Source organism: Ascaphus truei, unplaced genomic scaffold (assembly GCF_040206685.1).
Source record: "Ascaphus truei isolate aAscTru1 unplaced genomic scaffold, aAscTru1.hap1 HAP1_SCAFFOLD_1231, whole genome shotgun sequence".
Lineage (NCBI taxonomy): Eukaryota > Metazoa > Chordata > Amphibia > Anura > Ascaphidae > Ascaphus > Ascaphus truei.
The window spans coordinates 26,018-39,969 of NW_027454103.1; the positions used below are offsets into that span (position 1 = coordinate 26,018).

The window sequence follows — 13,952 nt, forward strand, 5'->3', positions numbered from 1 at the left end:
CCTAGTCTCTGAACCAGGGGTCCGAGTTAACCTTAAACCGTACCGAATCCCAGAGGCCAAAAGAAAGGCTATAAGTTTAGAGGTTAAAAAAATGCTAAAACTAGGTGTAATTGAGGAATCCCAAAGTGGGTGGAACAGCCCTATAGTCTTAGTCCCAAAGCCAGATGGTACAACAAGGTTTTGTAATGACTACCGGAAACTAAACGCGGTGTCAAAATTTGATACTTATCCTATGCCCAGGGTAGATGAACTTGTAGAGAGACTGGGCAAAGCCCGATATCTCACAACCCTAGACCTAACAAAAGGGTACTGGCAGGTTCCCCTCACAGAAAGGGCAAAAGAAAAGACAGCCTTCTCAACCCCAGACGGCCTCTTTCAGTATAAGGTGTTGCCTTTTGGCTTACATGGAGCTCCCGCCACATTCCAAAGAATGATGGATAAAATTTTAAAACCACATGCTCGGTAAGCTGCCGCCTACCTGGATGATGTGGTAATCCATAGTGAAGATTGGCAATCCCACCTTCCAAAGGTCCAAGCTGTGCTTGACGCAGTCCGGTCTGCTGGACTAACTGCTAACCCCGCTAAATGCACTATTGGTCTGGAGGAGGCCAAGTATCTGGGATATTCTATTGGCAGAGGTTTACTCAAACCCCAAACACTCAAAGTGGAGGCGATACAAAATTGGCCAAGGCCAGTTACAAAAAAAACAAGTAAGGACCTTTTTGGGGTTAATTGGGTACTATAGAAGGTTTATTCCCAATTTTGCAACTAAGGCAACCCCACTAACTGACCTCACAAAAGCAAGAGGACCGCTAATGGTAAAGTGGTCCCCCGAAACCGAACAGGCCTTTAGAAGCCTGAAAGAAGCTCTCTGTGCCCAACCAGTGTTGGTCACACCTGACTTCTCCAAAGAGTTCGTAGTCCAAACCGACGCATCTGAGGTAGGGCTGGGGGCGGTACTCTCCCAGGAGTCTCAAGGTGAGGAGCACCCCATCCTTTATTTAAGTAGGAAACTAAATCCCCAGGAGAAAAATTACTCCATAGTAGAGAAAGAGTGTCTCGCAATAAAGTGGGCTGTAGAGACGCTCAAATACTACCTGTTGGGGAGAAAATTCCGGTTGGTCACAGATCATGCACCCCTTACCTGGATGTGTCAAAACAGGGAAAAGAATGCTAGAGTGACCAGGTGGTTCCTAAGCCTACAACCCTTTAAATTTTCTGTGGAACACAGGTCAGGGCACAAACATGGCAATGCTGACGGGTTGTCAAGGATGCACTCCCTAATATCCATGGTCGCTCATCCCTCGAGGTCTGAGCTGGGGGGGAGGATATGTGACAGAAACCAGGGGATGGTAATAAATTCCGTATATAGGGCTCCCAGGATACTAGACAGTTTCTATCCTGTTTGGCCTGGGAGTGCAGCCTTATAATACATACACTCCATCCCACAGTTTGGCAAGCGCTGGAACTGAGGGATGAGAGATCCAGACCAGAGTTTGTCTGCTGCCTGATTTCTGTCACCTGTCATGCTAATTAGGAATCAGGTATGAAAGACTGATTTCCTGTTTGCTCTGGTCTCCCCACAAGAGCCAGGAGGCTGGAAGGCTGCTGAACTACAGAGGGGAGAAGCCTCTTCCCCAAACAGGTTCAATCTTTCTGTTCATTTGTGTAAGACGGCAAAAGTACCGTGTTTTGATGTTGGAAGTGGAAAAGCCACTTCCAACCCTGAGTCAGGGATATCTAAGTTAAGTTATCGCTCAGGTGAGCAGCTTTTGTTTTGATCTGTTTTCTGTTGTATGCACTGTGGCAGTCTCAGTGCCTGGGACTGAATAAACCAGGCATAGCCTGTTTAAAGGAACAGTACGTGACGCCTCATCATTTAACCTACCCTAAAAGACCGTGTTCTAAACAGTCCCGGACAAACGACGGAGCCCCGGAGTAAGCCGTTTGTCACAACACATACACGCCCAGAGAGGTAATACTGGTATATACATACACGCCCAGAGAGGTAATACCGGTATACACATACACGCCCAGAGAGGTAATACCGGTATACGCATATACACGCCCAGAGAGGTAATACCGGTATACACATACACCCAGAGAGGTAATACCGGTATACACATACACGCCCAGAGAGGTAATACCGGTATACACATACACTCCCAGAGAGGTAATACCGGTATACACATACACGCCCAGAGAGGTAATACCGGTATACACATACACGCCCAGAGAGGTAATACCGGTATACACATACACGCCCAGAGAGGTAATACCGGTATACACATACACGCCCAGAGAGGTAATACTGGTGTACACATACACGCCCAGAGAGGTAATACCGGTATACACATACACTCCCAGAGAGGTAATACCGATATACAGATACACCCCAGAGAGGTAATACCGGTATACACATACACTCCCAGAGAGGTAATACCGGTATACACATACAAGCCCAGAGAGGTAATACCGGTATACACATACACATCCAGAGAGGTAATACCGGTATACACATACACGCCCAGAGAGGTAATACCGGTATACACATACACTCCCAGAGAGGTAATACCGGTATACACATACACGATCCAGTATTATCTCTCCGTTTTTGCTGGACAGTGTCCAAATACAGGACAGTCCGGTTCAATACTGGACACCTGGGAACCTGAAGTGCCGCCTTGTCCATGCGTGAGGGAGACAGACAGCTTGGTCCTTAGACAAAAGGAATGTTATTCAAAGCATAAGATTTATACCGTTGTCAAAGCTTTCACACTGTATCATTCTTCCTTCTAGCATGCTCTGCAAATGCTCCAACTATCTCCCTTCTCCTCTAACAGCCTCTTCTCCGCAGAGTGTTATCTGCAGCTGGAGCTAGCTGTGTGGGATGTATGTTATAAATCTCACTGTTCGGTCTCCTATCTGGAACTCCAAGGTTGGCTAACTGGCTGAATAGTCTTTTTCATGCTGACTTTCCACTAAAAAAGAAACATTCAAACATTTCCCCCCCCAGGACACTATTTTCTCAGTGTTATCGTAAGATAACAGAGCAAAGACTAACGAACCATCACCTCAGGGCCACATGAGAATAAAACTAACTAAAAGATTGAGGAAATCCCACTTTCAGAAGTTTGGTAGATTTAGGAATGATGAAGATGGCAAAGATATGAAAACAAAACTAAAAAAAAAAAACGTGAGAAACTTTCACACGTTGATCAGATCAGGATTTTCACTTTTTAAACATCCAGATTTCCCCTCAGAATATAAGTATTAACCTGGGAAGATGAAGATCAGAACAGAACAAAGACACAACAGAACCAGCACAAGGTCCAACACACACAGGTAAGAGTCTCCTGTTCAACTCTACAAGAAGACTTCCTTCCCAATGTGTGTTCTGTTATCTCATGATGGGCTCTTGTTTTCCATCTCAGTGACAATGTCTCACGAGGTTTCATGGAGAGTTTTCCTCTTGCTGAGTCTGAGCTCTTTCTCCTATTCCCAAAACTGCAAGTGGCTTCAGCCCCATCAAGAGCGTCTGAACCAGCGGATCCTCCAGAACTTTAATCTAATGGTGAGTTTCTGGGACTATCCATATCTTCATCCCTCCCCTACGTGTTATACAGAGAGATGTTACTCTGGGATGTGTTTCAGGGTAAAAGTACTATTATAAGAGGCCCATATATTTCTAATTATTGAAGTGACTAACGGCAATAACTTGTTTTTTTCGAAAACTTTTACATTCCAAAATAATGTATATTTAACAGTCAGAAATTGGGGTCGATTGCTCTTTACCAAACTTAGCACATTTCCTGAACCTCTCAATCACCTCATTAATTACATATTTATCCCCAATTTCGTGTATCTGTTTTTCAGAGCCCAGTTGAGGAGTTTCCTCTCGCCTGTATACTGAACACCACGTTCCCTCCTAATATAGACGCTCTCTACAGCGTCTCACAGGTATAATGAGCGCCATCACCTCCTCTGTAGCCTATAAATGACAGGGCACATGTGATACAGTTAGTATGTGCTGCGTGTTTAGCATGTTACACATTCTGTCAGTGCAGACTGTGCCATGTTCCAGGTAAATAACACACGTTTATAAGGAGCAGCTGTGTCCTCTTCTCTACCTTTGACCCACACAGACACACACACACACACACACACACAGACACACACACACACACACACACAGACACACAGACACACAGACACACACACACACACACACACACACACACACACACACACACACACACACACACACACACACACACACACACACACACACACACACACACACACACACACACACACACACACACACACACACACACAGACACAGACACAGACACAGACACACACACACACACACACACACACACACACACACACACACACACACACACACACACACTACAATCTGCACTGAGCTCACAAAGTGATGAACCCAGCACTCAGCTCTCCGAGGCGCTAACACATTGGGCCTTTCAGGTGGGAGCTGCAGCGCTCGCTGTGCGTGAGGTCACCAACCAAACTAACTGGTTCTACATCAAACACCATGAGAGTCTCCGGTGCCAGCAGCAGGCCTGGGAGAGGCTGCAGGCGCTGCTCCATTACCAGGGGAACCAGCTGGCTGAGTGTGTAAGTACAGCATGAAGTGTGGGACCCGTACCCCTCTCCTGACTTTATAGGGGGGCTATTAATAAGGACGCCCTATATCTTTCCAGATCCCCGAGGGTGCAGAAAACCATCTCCATAAAGAAGCCGCATCCAAATACTTCCACACGCTGGAGGAGATTGTGCAAGAGCAGGTAACGCGTACACCTGTACAGAGGAGTAACCCCCATCTCTCACGTTAAACATGTCCTCCTCATCACGTGAGCACGTCACATGTTACATGTTCTGCATGGACCTGGCCACGTACAGAGGGTTTTATGGTGTAAGATACAACAATGTGAGACCCAGGAGAAGACTCGCACACTGCAGGGATAAAACAATCACTGGGAGAAGGGAAACCCTGCCCCGAAGAGCTTACAATCTAAAGACACTGGGAACCTCCAGGCACTAAATCCTCACCCCCATTACAACGAGCAGCATAACGTGATCAAGATACGTCTCTAATCTCTGAGTTACCCAGTAACTGAGATCAGGAGGTGACACAGGCTGAGTGCCGAGCACAGGATCAGTAGCAGCTGTGTCTCTCCCTCTGCACCTTCCTCACACTCTCACTACTCTGCACTGTACGTTATTTTATTCATGTCTTCTCCACCATTATATTTTGAAGGATAACAACGTGTGCGCTCGGAACATCATCCGGATGGAAGTGGGGAGGAATTTACGACTGGCTGCTCAACTCTCCTCTCGCATGGGAAGGGGAAGAAGAGAAGGATAATTATCTGTAATGGAGACATTTATACCTGCTTATTTACTGTATGATAATGACCTATATTTATACATTATTTATATCTATTTATATAAATATATTTATATCATTATTTATTAAACCGCTGTATCAGCATTTATATTTATTCTATTTATGTTTTTTAATATATGTCATTGGTAATATAAAACATTATCTGTGTTTATTTGATGTGCTTTAGATAATAAGAATAACACATAATCCTGTCAGTAAATGAACATTAAATCACTAAAAGAAAATAAAAATTCCTGTAAATCCCAGCAATGTGTAAATTGCCATTTTTATAATGGGATTAAATGGATTTGATCTCGGTTCTGTATTGGTTAATTACGGAGGAGATAAGGTATTATTTCCTTAATAAGTGACGTGTGTAAAACTCCGATGTGATAAGGGAACTTCTAACATACAAACACTAGGAGGATATTCTAGTAACTGCGGGTTTGTCCGTGTAAAATCGCACAGTTTGACATGGTCATAAAAAGCGGATTAACACTAACCACAAATCCGTATTCTGTATTGCAAGTCACAGGGTTTAAACGGCTTCTATACAATGTGACAAACTTCACGGTGTAACAGCTAAAATGCCCAGATTGTACTGGCTTTTGAGACAAAATAACCTGAGGTGATGCTAACTCCATCCCGAGTCTGATTTATGGGATTTGCTGAGAAAAAGGTTTTGCTCTGAAGGTGGAAATAAAAAATTGTGAGTTATTAGAAGCGTTTTTGCATTTTGCAGTTAACGGAGCAATTAGAATTCAGCAAGTTGTCCAAAAATGTGAGTTTGAGCCTTTTTGGCCATTTTACCCGGATTTGCAAAGCCGGAATGAAACCTCTTCTAAAAAGCATTTTCCGCCCAGTTTGGACATGTGAGAGGGATTACAGAATAGCAAAGCGTGCCAATCCCATCGGAAAGGGCTCTTAAGACAATGATAGGCACATGTCACAGTTACTTGGATATTGCACAATGACTGGTACGATACAGACATCCACCCCCGAGGGAACAGACCTGTATACTGAGAAGCACCAGCGGTGGAAGTAGGATGGTGGAAACGCCATCAGAATAAAAGCATTGTCAGGACGGAATCACAGCCAATGGTCCATGGAGCCCAGAATCCTGTCTGTAACAGCATCAGAACTGGGGGATTCTGGGAGAGGAGAGAACAGGAACCTGTGTAGTGAGATACCTTCTGTTATCTACTCGCTATCTCCAGCATTAGCAGGTCACAGACTGATCACTGAAGTGGGATTTCTCTCCACCTTCATTTACAGCCATTTATGGGCTCACAGTACCTTCATGAAAAATCTAATATTTTTAAAAAACAATTAATAATACTATTTGTAATGAGACATCTACTGACAAAAACCTGCCCAGGGTGACACTGCACATGTATAGATCACTGGTCAGATCTCATCTAGAGCGCTGTGTTCAGCGCTAGAGCTCACAGCTCCAGAAAGACATATACAAACAAATCTAGCAGATGTGTGTGTGTTTTGTATCATAAGAATAAAGATGAAAGGACCTCAAAGTGACAGCCCGAGACACAAGGGAGAGAGGGATATGTGAGAATTTTTTTTAATAAAGTAGTAGAAAAAGTCCTGAAGCCTTCAGCGGTTCCATCATTAGAAAAGTTTCAATTTCAGGATATAAATATTTTCCATGAAGAAAGAAACATTAAAATATTTCTCCCAAACCCAATTTTCTAATTGTTATTTTAATATAACAGACCAAGAACTATGAACAATTAACATAGGGCAACATGAAAACAAAACTAAGAATAAGATTGAGGAAATCCCACTTTCAGAAGTTTGGTAGATTTAGGAATGATGAAGATGGCAAAGATATGAAAACGAAACAAAAAAAAAGCTTGAGAAACTTTCACACGTTGATCAGATCAGGATTATCACTTTTCAAACATCCAGAATCCCTCTCAGAATATAAGTATTAACCTGGGAAGATGAAGATCAGTACAGAACAAGGACACAACAGAACCAGCACAAGGTCCAACACACACAGGTAAGAGTCTCCTGTCCAACTCTACAAGAAGACTTCCTTCCCCAGTGTGTGTTCTGTTATCTCATGATGGGCTCTTGTTTTCCATCTCAGTGACAATGTCTCACGAGGTTTCATGGAGAGTTTTCCTCTTGCTGAGTCTGAGCTCTTTCTCCTATTCCCAAAACTGCAAATGGCTTCAACCCCATCAAGAGCGTCTGAACCAGCGGATCCTCCAGATTTTTAATCTAATGGTGAGTTTCTGGGGCTATTCCCATCTTCCTCCCTTCCCTACGTGTTATACAGAGAGATGTAACTCTGGGATGTGTTTCAGGGTAAAAGTACTATTATAAGAGGCCCATTAATGTCTAATTATTGAAGTAACTAATGGCAATAACTTGTTTTTAACAAAACTTTTACATTCCAAAAATAATTTATATTAAACAGTCAGAAAGTTTCTTTTAGATCGCACAGATCTGGTGATCTGGAGTGAAAACCCACCTCCATATAACAGAGAGGAACATGTTAGACATTGCAATACAGATGTTTTTTTTCCACCATAAGATCACACAGAAAAATAGATTAGAAATGTGCTTTTAATACCCCAAAATGCAATGAAGTGTAACATATTCAGATTTGGGGTCGATTGCGCTTTACCAAACTTAGCACATTTCCTGAACCTCTCAATCACCTCATTAATTACATATTTATCCCCAATTTCGTGTATCTGTTTTTCAGAGCCCAGATGAGGAGTTTCCTCTCGCCTGTATACTGAACACCACGTTCCCTCCTAATATAGATGCTCTCTACAGCATCTCACAGGTATAATGAGCGCCATCACCTCCTCTGTAGCCTATAAATGACAGGGCACATGTGATACAGTTAGTATGTGCTGCGTGTTTAGCATGTTACATATTCTGCCAGTGCAGACTGTGCCATATTACAGGTAAATAACACACGTTTATAAGGAGCAGCTGTGTCCTCTTCTCTACCTTCGACACACACACACACACACACACACACACACACACACACACACACACACACACACACACACACACACACACACACACACACACACACACACACACACACACACACACACACACACTACGATCTGCACTGAGCTCACAAAGTGATGAACCCAGCACTCAGCTCTCCGACGCGCTAACACATTGGGCCTTTCAGGTGGGAGCTGCAGCGCTCGCTGTGCGTGAGGTCACCAACCAAACTAACTGGTTCTACATCAAACACCATGAGAGTCTCCGGTGCCAGCAGCAGGCCTGGGAGAGGCTGCAGGCGCTGCTCCATTACCAGGGGAACCAGCTGGCTGAGTGTGTAAGTACAGCATGATGTGGGACCCGTACCCCTCTCCTGACTTTATAGGGGGGCTATTAATAAGGACGTCCTATATCTTTCCAGAACCCCGAGGGAGCAGAAAACCATCTCCATAAAGAAGCCACATCAAAATACTTCCACACACTGGAGGAGATTGTGCAAGAGCAGGTAACGCGTACACCTGTACAGAGGAGTAACCCCCATCTCTCACGTTAAACATGTCCTCCTCATCACGTGAGCACGTCACATGTCACATGTTCTGCGTGGACTGGCCACGTACAGAGAGTTTTATGGTGTAAGATACAACAATGTGAGACCCAGGAGAAGACTCGCACACTGCAGGGATAAAACAATCACTGGGAGAAGGGAATCCCTGCCCAGAAGAGCTTACAATCTAAAGACACTGGGAACCTCCAGGCACTAAATCCTCACCCCCATTACAACGAGCAGCATAACGTGATCAAGATACGTCCCTAATCTCCCAGTTACCCAGTAACTGAGATCAGGAGGTGACACAGGCTGAGTGCCGAGCACAGGATCAGTAGCAGCTGTGTCTCTCCCTCTGCACCTTCCTCACACTCTCACTACTCCTACATAGTTACATAGTTACACAGTTACATACTGTAGTAGATGAGGTTTAAAAAAGACGTACATCCGTTAAGTTCAACCTATGCTAAATTGAGACAGCAGATACTTTATCCTATATCTATACTTACTTATTGATCCAGAGGAAGGCAAACAAAAAAACCAAGTGTCATATCATCCAATGATATCTCATAAGGGGATAAATTAATTCCTTCCCGACTCCAAGAATTGGCAATTGGATTACTCCCTGGATCAACATCCTTCCCATGTTTACATATTTGGTACAGTATATCCCTGTATACCTTTCCCATCTAAAAAGATGTCCATCGTTTTTTTGAACAACTCTATTGTATCTGCCATCACAGTCTCCATTGGTAATGAATCCCGCACTGAAACTGCCCTTACTGTAAAGAACCCTTTCCTTTCTTGCTGGTGAAATCTCCTTTCCTCCAACCTTAAGGGATGGCCCCGAGTCCTTTGTACTGCCCGTGGGATTAATAGTTCTTTTGAAAGCTCCTTGTACTGTCCCCGAATATATTTGTATATAGTTATCATATCCCCTATTAGGAGCCTCTTTTCTAATGTAAGTAATATGTCATTTAGCTAGCCTCTCTTCATAAGTTAGATTGTCCATCCCCTTTATTAATTTGGTGGCTCTTCTCTGCACTGTCTCTAGTTCCATAATGTCTTTTCTTAGGATTGGTGCCCAAAATTATACTTCATATTCAAGGTGTGGTCTTACTAATGCTTTGTAAAGGGGCATAATTATGCTTCCTTCCTTCCATACATTGCCAGTTTAATGCAAGATAAGATCTTGTTTGCCTTTGCAGCTACTGCATGACTTTGGGCACTATTGCTAAGCCTGCTGTCTACAAGCGCTCCTAAATCCTTCTCCATCAAGGATTCCAACAATTTATCCCCATTTAATTTGTATGTCACCTGTTTATTCTTCCTTCCCAAATGCATAAGTTTACATTTATCTGTATTAAACCTCATTTGCCATTTACCTGCCCAAGTTTCCAGTCTCTCCAAGTCCTTCTGGAGAGACATTACATCCTGCTCTGATTCTACTACTTTACACAATTTAGTATCTTCAGCAAAGATGGAGACTTTGCTCTCGATCCCAACCTCAAGGTCATTAATAAACAAGTTAAAAAGCAGGGGTCCCAGTACTGATCCCTGAGGTTCTCCCTTCACGGCTTTAGCCCAACCTGAAAAAGTTCCATTTATGACACTCTGCACTGTACTTTATTTTAATCCTGTCTTCTCCACCATTGTATTTTGAAGGATAACAACGTGTGCGCTCGGAATATCATCAGGATGGAAGTGGGGAGGAATTTACGACTGGCTGCTCAACTCTCCTCTCGCATGGGAAGGGGAAAAGAGAAGGATAATTATCTGTAATGAAGACATTTATACCTGCTTATTTACTGTATGATAATAACTTCTATATTTATACATTATTTATATCTATTTATATCTATTTATATAAATATATTTATATCATTATTTATTAAACAGCTGTATCAGCATTTATATTTATTCTATTTATATTTTTAATAAATGCAATTGGTAATATAAAACATTATCTGTGTTTGTTTGATGTGCTTTAGATAATCAGAATAACACATAATCCTGTCAGTTAATGAACTTTAAATCACTAAAATAAAATAAAAAGTCCTGTAAATCCCAACAATGTGTAAATTGCCATTTTTTATAATGGGATTAAATGTATTTGGTCCTGATTTTGTATTGGTTAATTACGGAGGAGATGAGGTATTATTTCCATAATAAGTGACGTGTATAAAACTCCGATGTGATAAGGGAACTTCTAACATACAAACACTAGGGGGATATTCTAGTAACTGCGGGTTTGTCCGTGTAAAATCGCACAGTTTGACATGGTCATAAAAAGCGGATTAACGCTAACCACAAATCCGTATTTGTGTAACAGTGATCATAACATGATCTCATTTGGAATAAATAATCAAAAAACAGATTACTGGGAGACTTCCGGTGACGTCGAGGAGCATGGTCGGGTAGAAGAGGAGCTCCTGAAACCCTCGCAAATAACCCGCCAGAACGAGCGCTTTCCACCAACAAAAATCGCCCCAAAACTCACCTGAATCCCCCCCAATAAGAGCAGGCAATGCCTACCAGACCAAAAGGGAACCAGGGCCAGGGGGTAACTAAGTATTTCCCCCCCCCCCGCATCGACTGCTGGAGCCTAACGGAGACTCCCAAGATGGCGCCGAGGAAGCAAAACACGCGCTGCACACAGAGGCAGCAGCCGACCCAGACATCCAAGAATTACAAGAACCCGGCCTAAACAAACAATACTTTGAGTCCCTTTTTTGCAAAATGAGAAGGGAATTTCAAGAGTACCTAAACACAGCCCTAGAAGGCCTAAGAACAGACATAAATGGTCTCACAAAGCGCGAAGAGGTCCTGGAGCGCAAAATAGGGGATGTGATCGGATCACAAAACTCAACGGAGGATGAAGTGATCAGACTAGGCAGAGAGGTCAACGAACTAAGGGATGCATTAGAAGACCAAGAAAATAGAGACCGAAGACAAAACTTACGTTTAAGGATTATACCAGAAGCGGTCTCCTCTGACGCCCTCCAGGCCTACCTGCATAAATTATTCCTGTCCCTGGTCCCGGAGCTGTCTGACCACGATCTCCATATGGATCCTGCACACCGAGCATTGGGCCCCAGATATTCAGACCCTATCTGTCACTGAGACGTAGTGGTTAAACTGCACATGTACTCGGCCAAAGAGAAAATAATGACCGCAAGCAGGAGAGCGGGAGACCTCCAAATAGAACACCAGATGATCCAGATCTTCAGCGACCTCTCGAGGGCCACCATTGGGAAAAGGAGAGAGATGAAGCCCTCACCAACATCCTTAAAGAGCGTGGCGTCACCTACCGCTGGGGTTTCCCCTTCAAATTGATCGTCCTGAGAAATGGCCGCCATCACACCATTTCCAGGCCAGAAGACTCCCCCTCATTTCTGAAAGCGCTGGGGCTGAGCCCCCCGCAGGATCGCAGGCCGACCATCAAAGCCGGAGCAACCCCCGAAGAAGCAGAAGCTCCCGAGCCTCGGAGCGCCTGGCCAACCAGAGGCTCTCCTGAGCAGCCGCACTAATCTGCTACCAGCCAAGATTCCAGTCTGCTTGACGCCTCTCTGAAGCGAGCTCCGAGGTCACACTCGCCGCTCGTCCCCCCAAGATGACTCCCCCCGCAGCATCCAGATGATGTCCTCCGGCCCTGGACGGAAGAACGGCACAACGGAGAACCTGGTTCCTGAATTCTTCCCTCCGACTGATCCAGCAGCAGAACAACTCCCGAGCACCCCCAACGAAGAGCCCAAGTCCTGGAACCCTGCTCGAGAAGTTCGTCCATCAGCAAATAACCCCCCCCCCCCCACAACAATCCCCTCCACCCCCTCCCTCCAGGCCCACCCGGTTCCCCCCCCCCCTATCTCCCCGGTCTGTACCCCCCATGCACCTCACGCTCCCCTTCACTTCCCCACCCCTCCCCTCTTGCCCACCTGCACAAACCCACTCAGCTAATGGTCCCGCCACCATCCCCCTAACACTTACCTTCCTCCCTGATGGGGGCCCCTCTCTCGCCCAGTCCAGGCATCTCGCGGACCTCTTCTCTTCCTGGAGACCTGCGAGCCCCGTGACAGAAGCGGGCGCGTCAATGCCCAGCACCGGGTTGCCGTCTCATTGGCTGACCCCCTCCCCCCCCCCCCCAGAGCCGCCCTCGGTCCGCTTGACGGGGACAGGAACTGGCACCGGGACCCTCGTTGTTGGACTACCCTGCCCAGAAACGCTGAGGGAGGCCTCCTCGTCCTCCCCTCCTCATGGTCTCCGAATTTCTGAATCGCCAGATAAGCACTGCCCTTACGCAAGCAGGGAGTGCAAGGTCGTATGAGTTTACTTCTCCAATCCCCTCCTAAGGCAATGTTATATGTCTTCTTGGTGGTCTAGCACGACCTTCCCTGAGCTATTGCCCTAGTAGCACCCACTCCGTTAGCAACACCCCTCCTCTCCCTCACTAGCCCCCCCTCCTCTCCCCTCACTAGCCCCCCCTCCTCTCCCCTCACTAGCCCCCCCTCCTCTCCCCTCACTAGCCCCCCCTCCTCTCCCCTCACTAGCCCCCCCTCCTCTCCCCTCACTAGCCCCCCTCCCCCGCCCCCCTTCTCCCCCCCTCCTCCCCCGGCACCCTGCCCCTTTTCTCCCCCCCTCCTCTCTGCCCAATCCCCCCCCCCCTAACCCCCCCTCCCCTCACTAGCCCCCCTCCCCCGCCCCCCTTCTCCCCACCTCCTCCCCCCTCCTCCCCCGGCACCCTGCCCCTTTTCTCCCCCCCTCCTCTCCGCCCAATCCTCCCCCCTCCCCCCCCTCCCCCACCTCTTTATCCCCCCTTTTCCCCGCTCCCTCCCCCACGTTCCTCATCCTGCGCTCCCCCCTCTCCTCCCTCCCTCCACCCTTTCCCCCAACCCCCCTCCTGCCCTTTAGACCCCCAAACTTAGATCTGAGCAATAAGCTAATCCCTCCAATGCCTAGAACGCCACTCGATGATATCTCTCTCAGTGATCATATTGT

At 45.8% G+C, this 13,952-nt stretch overlaps 1 protein-coding gene across 1 annotated transcript; it reads left to right on the forward strand.

Annotated features, from left to right (window-relative positions):
• Positions 1–2,799: 2,799 nt before the first annotated feature.
• Positions 2,800–5,395, forward strand: LOC142475468 (uncharacterized; the record flags this gene model as incomplete). Its single annotated transcript, XM_075581330.1, has 6 exons — positions 2,800–2,938; positions 3,435–3,574; positions 3,877–3,960; positions 4,495–4,644; positions 4,731–4,814; positions 5,288–5,395. Coding segments are annotated over 6 exons (705 nt in total), but the record flags the coding sequence as incomplete, so codon positions are not given.
• Positions 5,396–13,952: the final 8,557 nt, after the last annotated feature.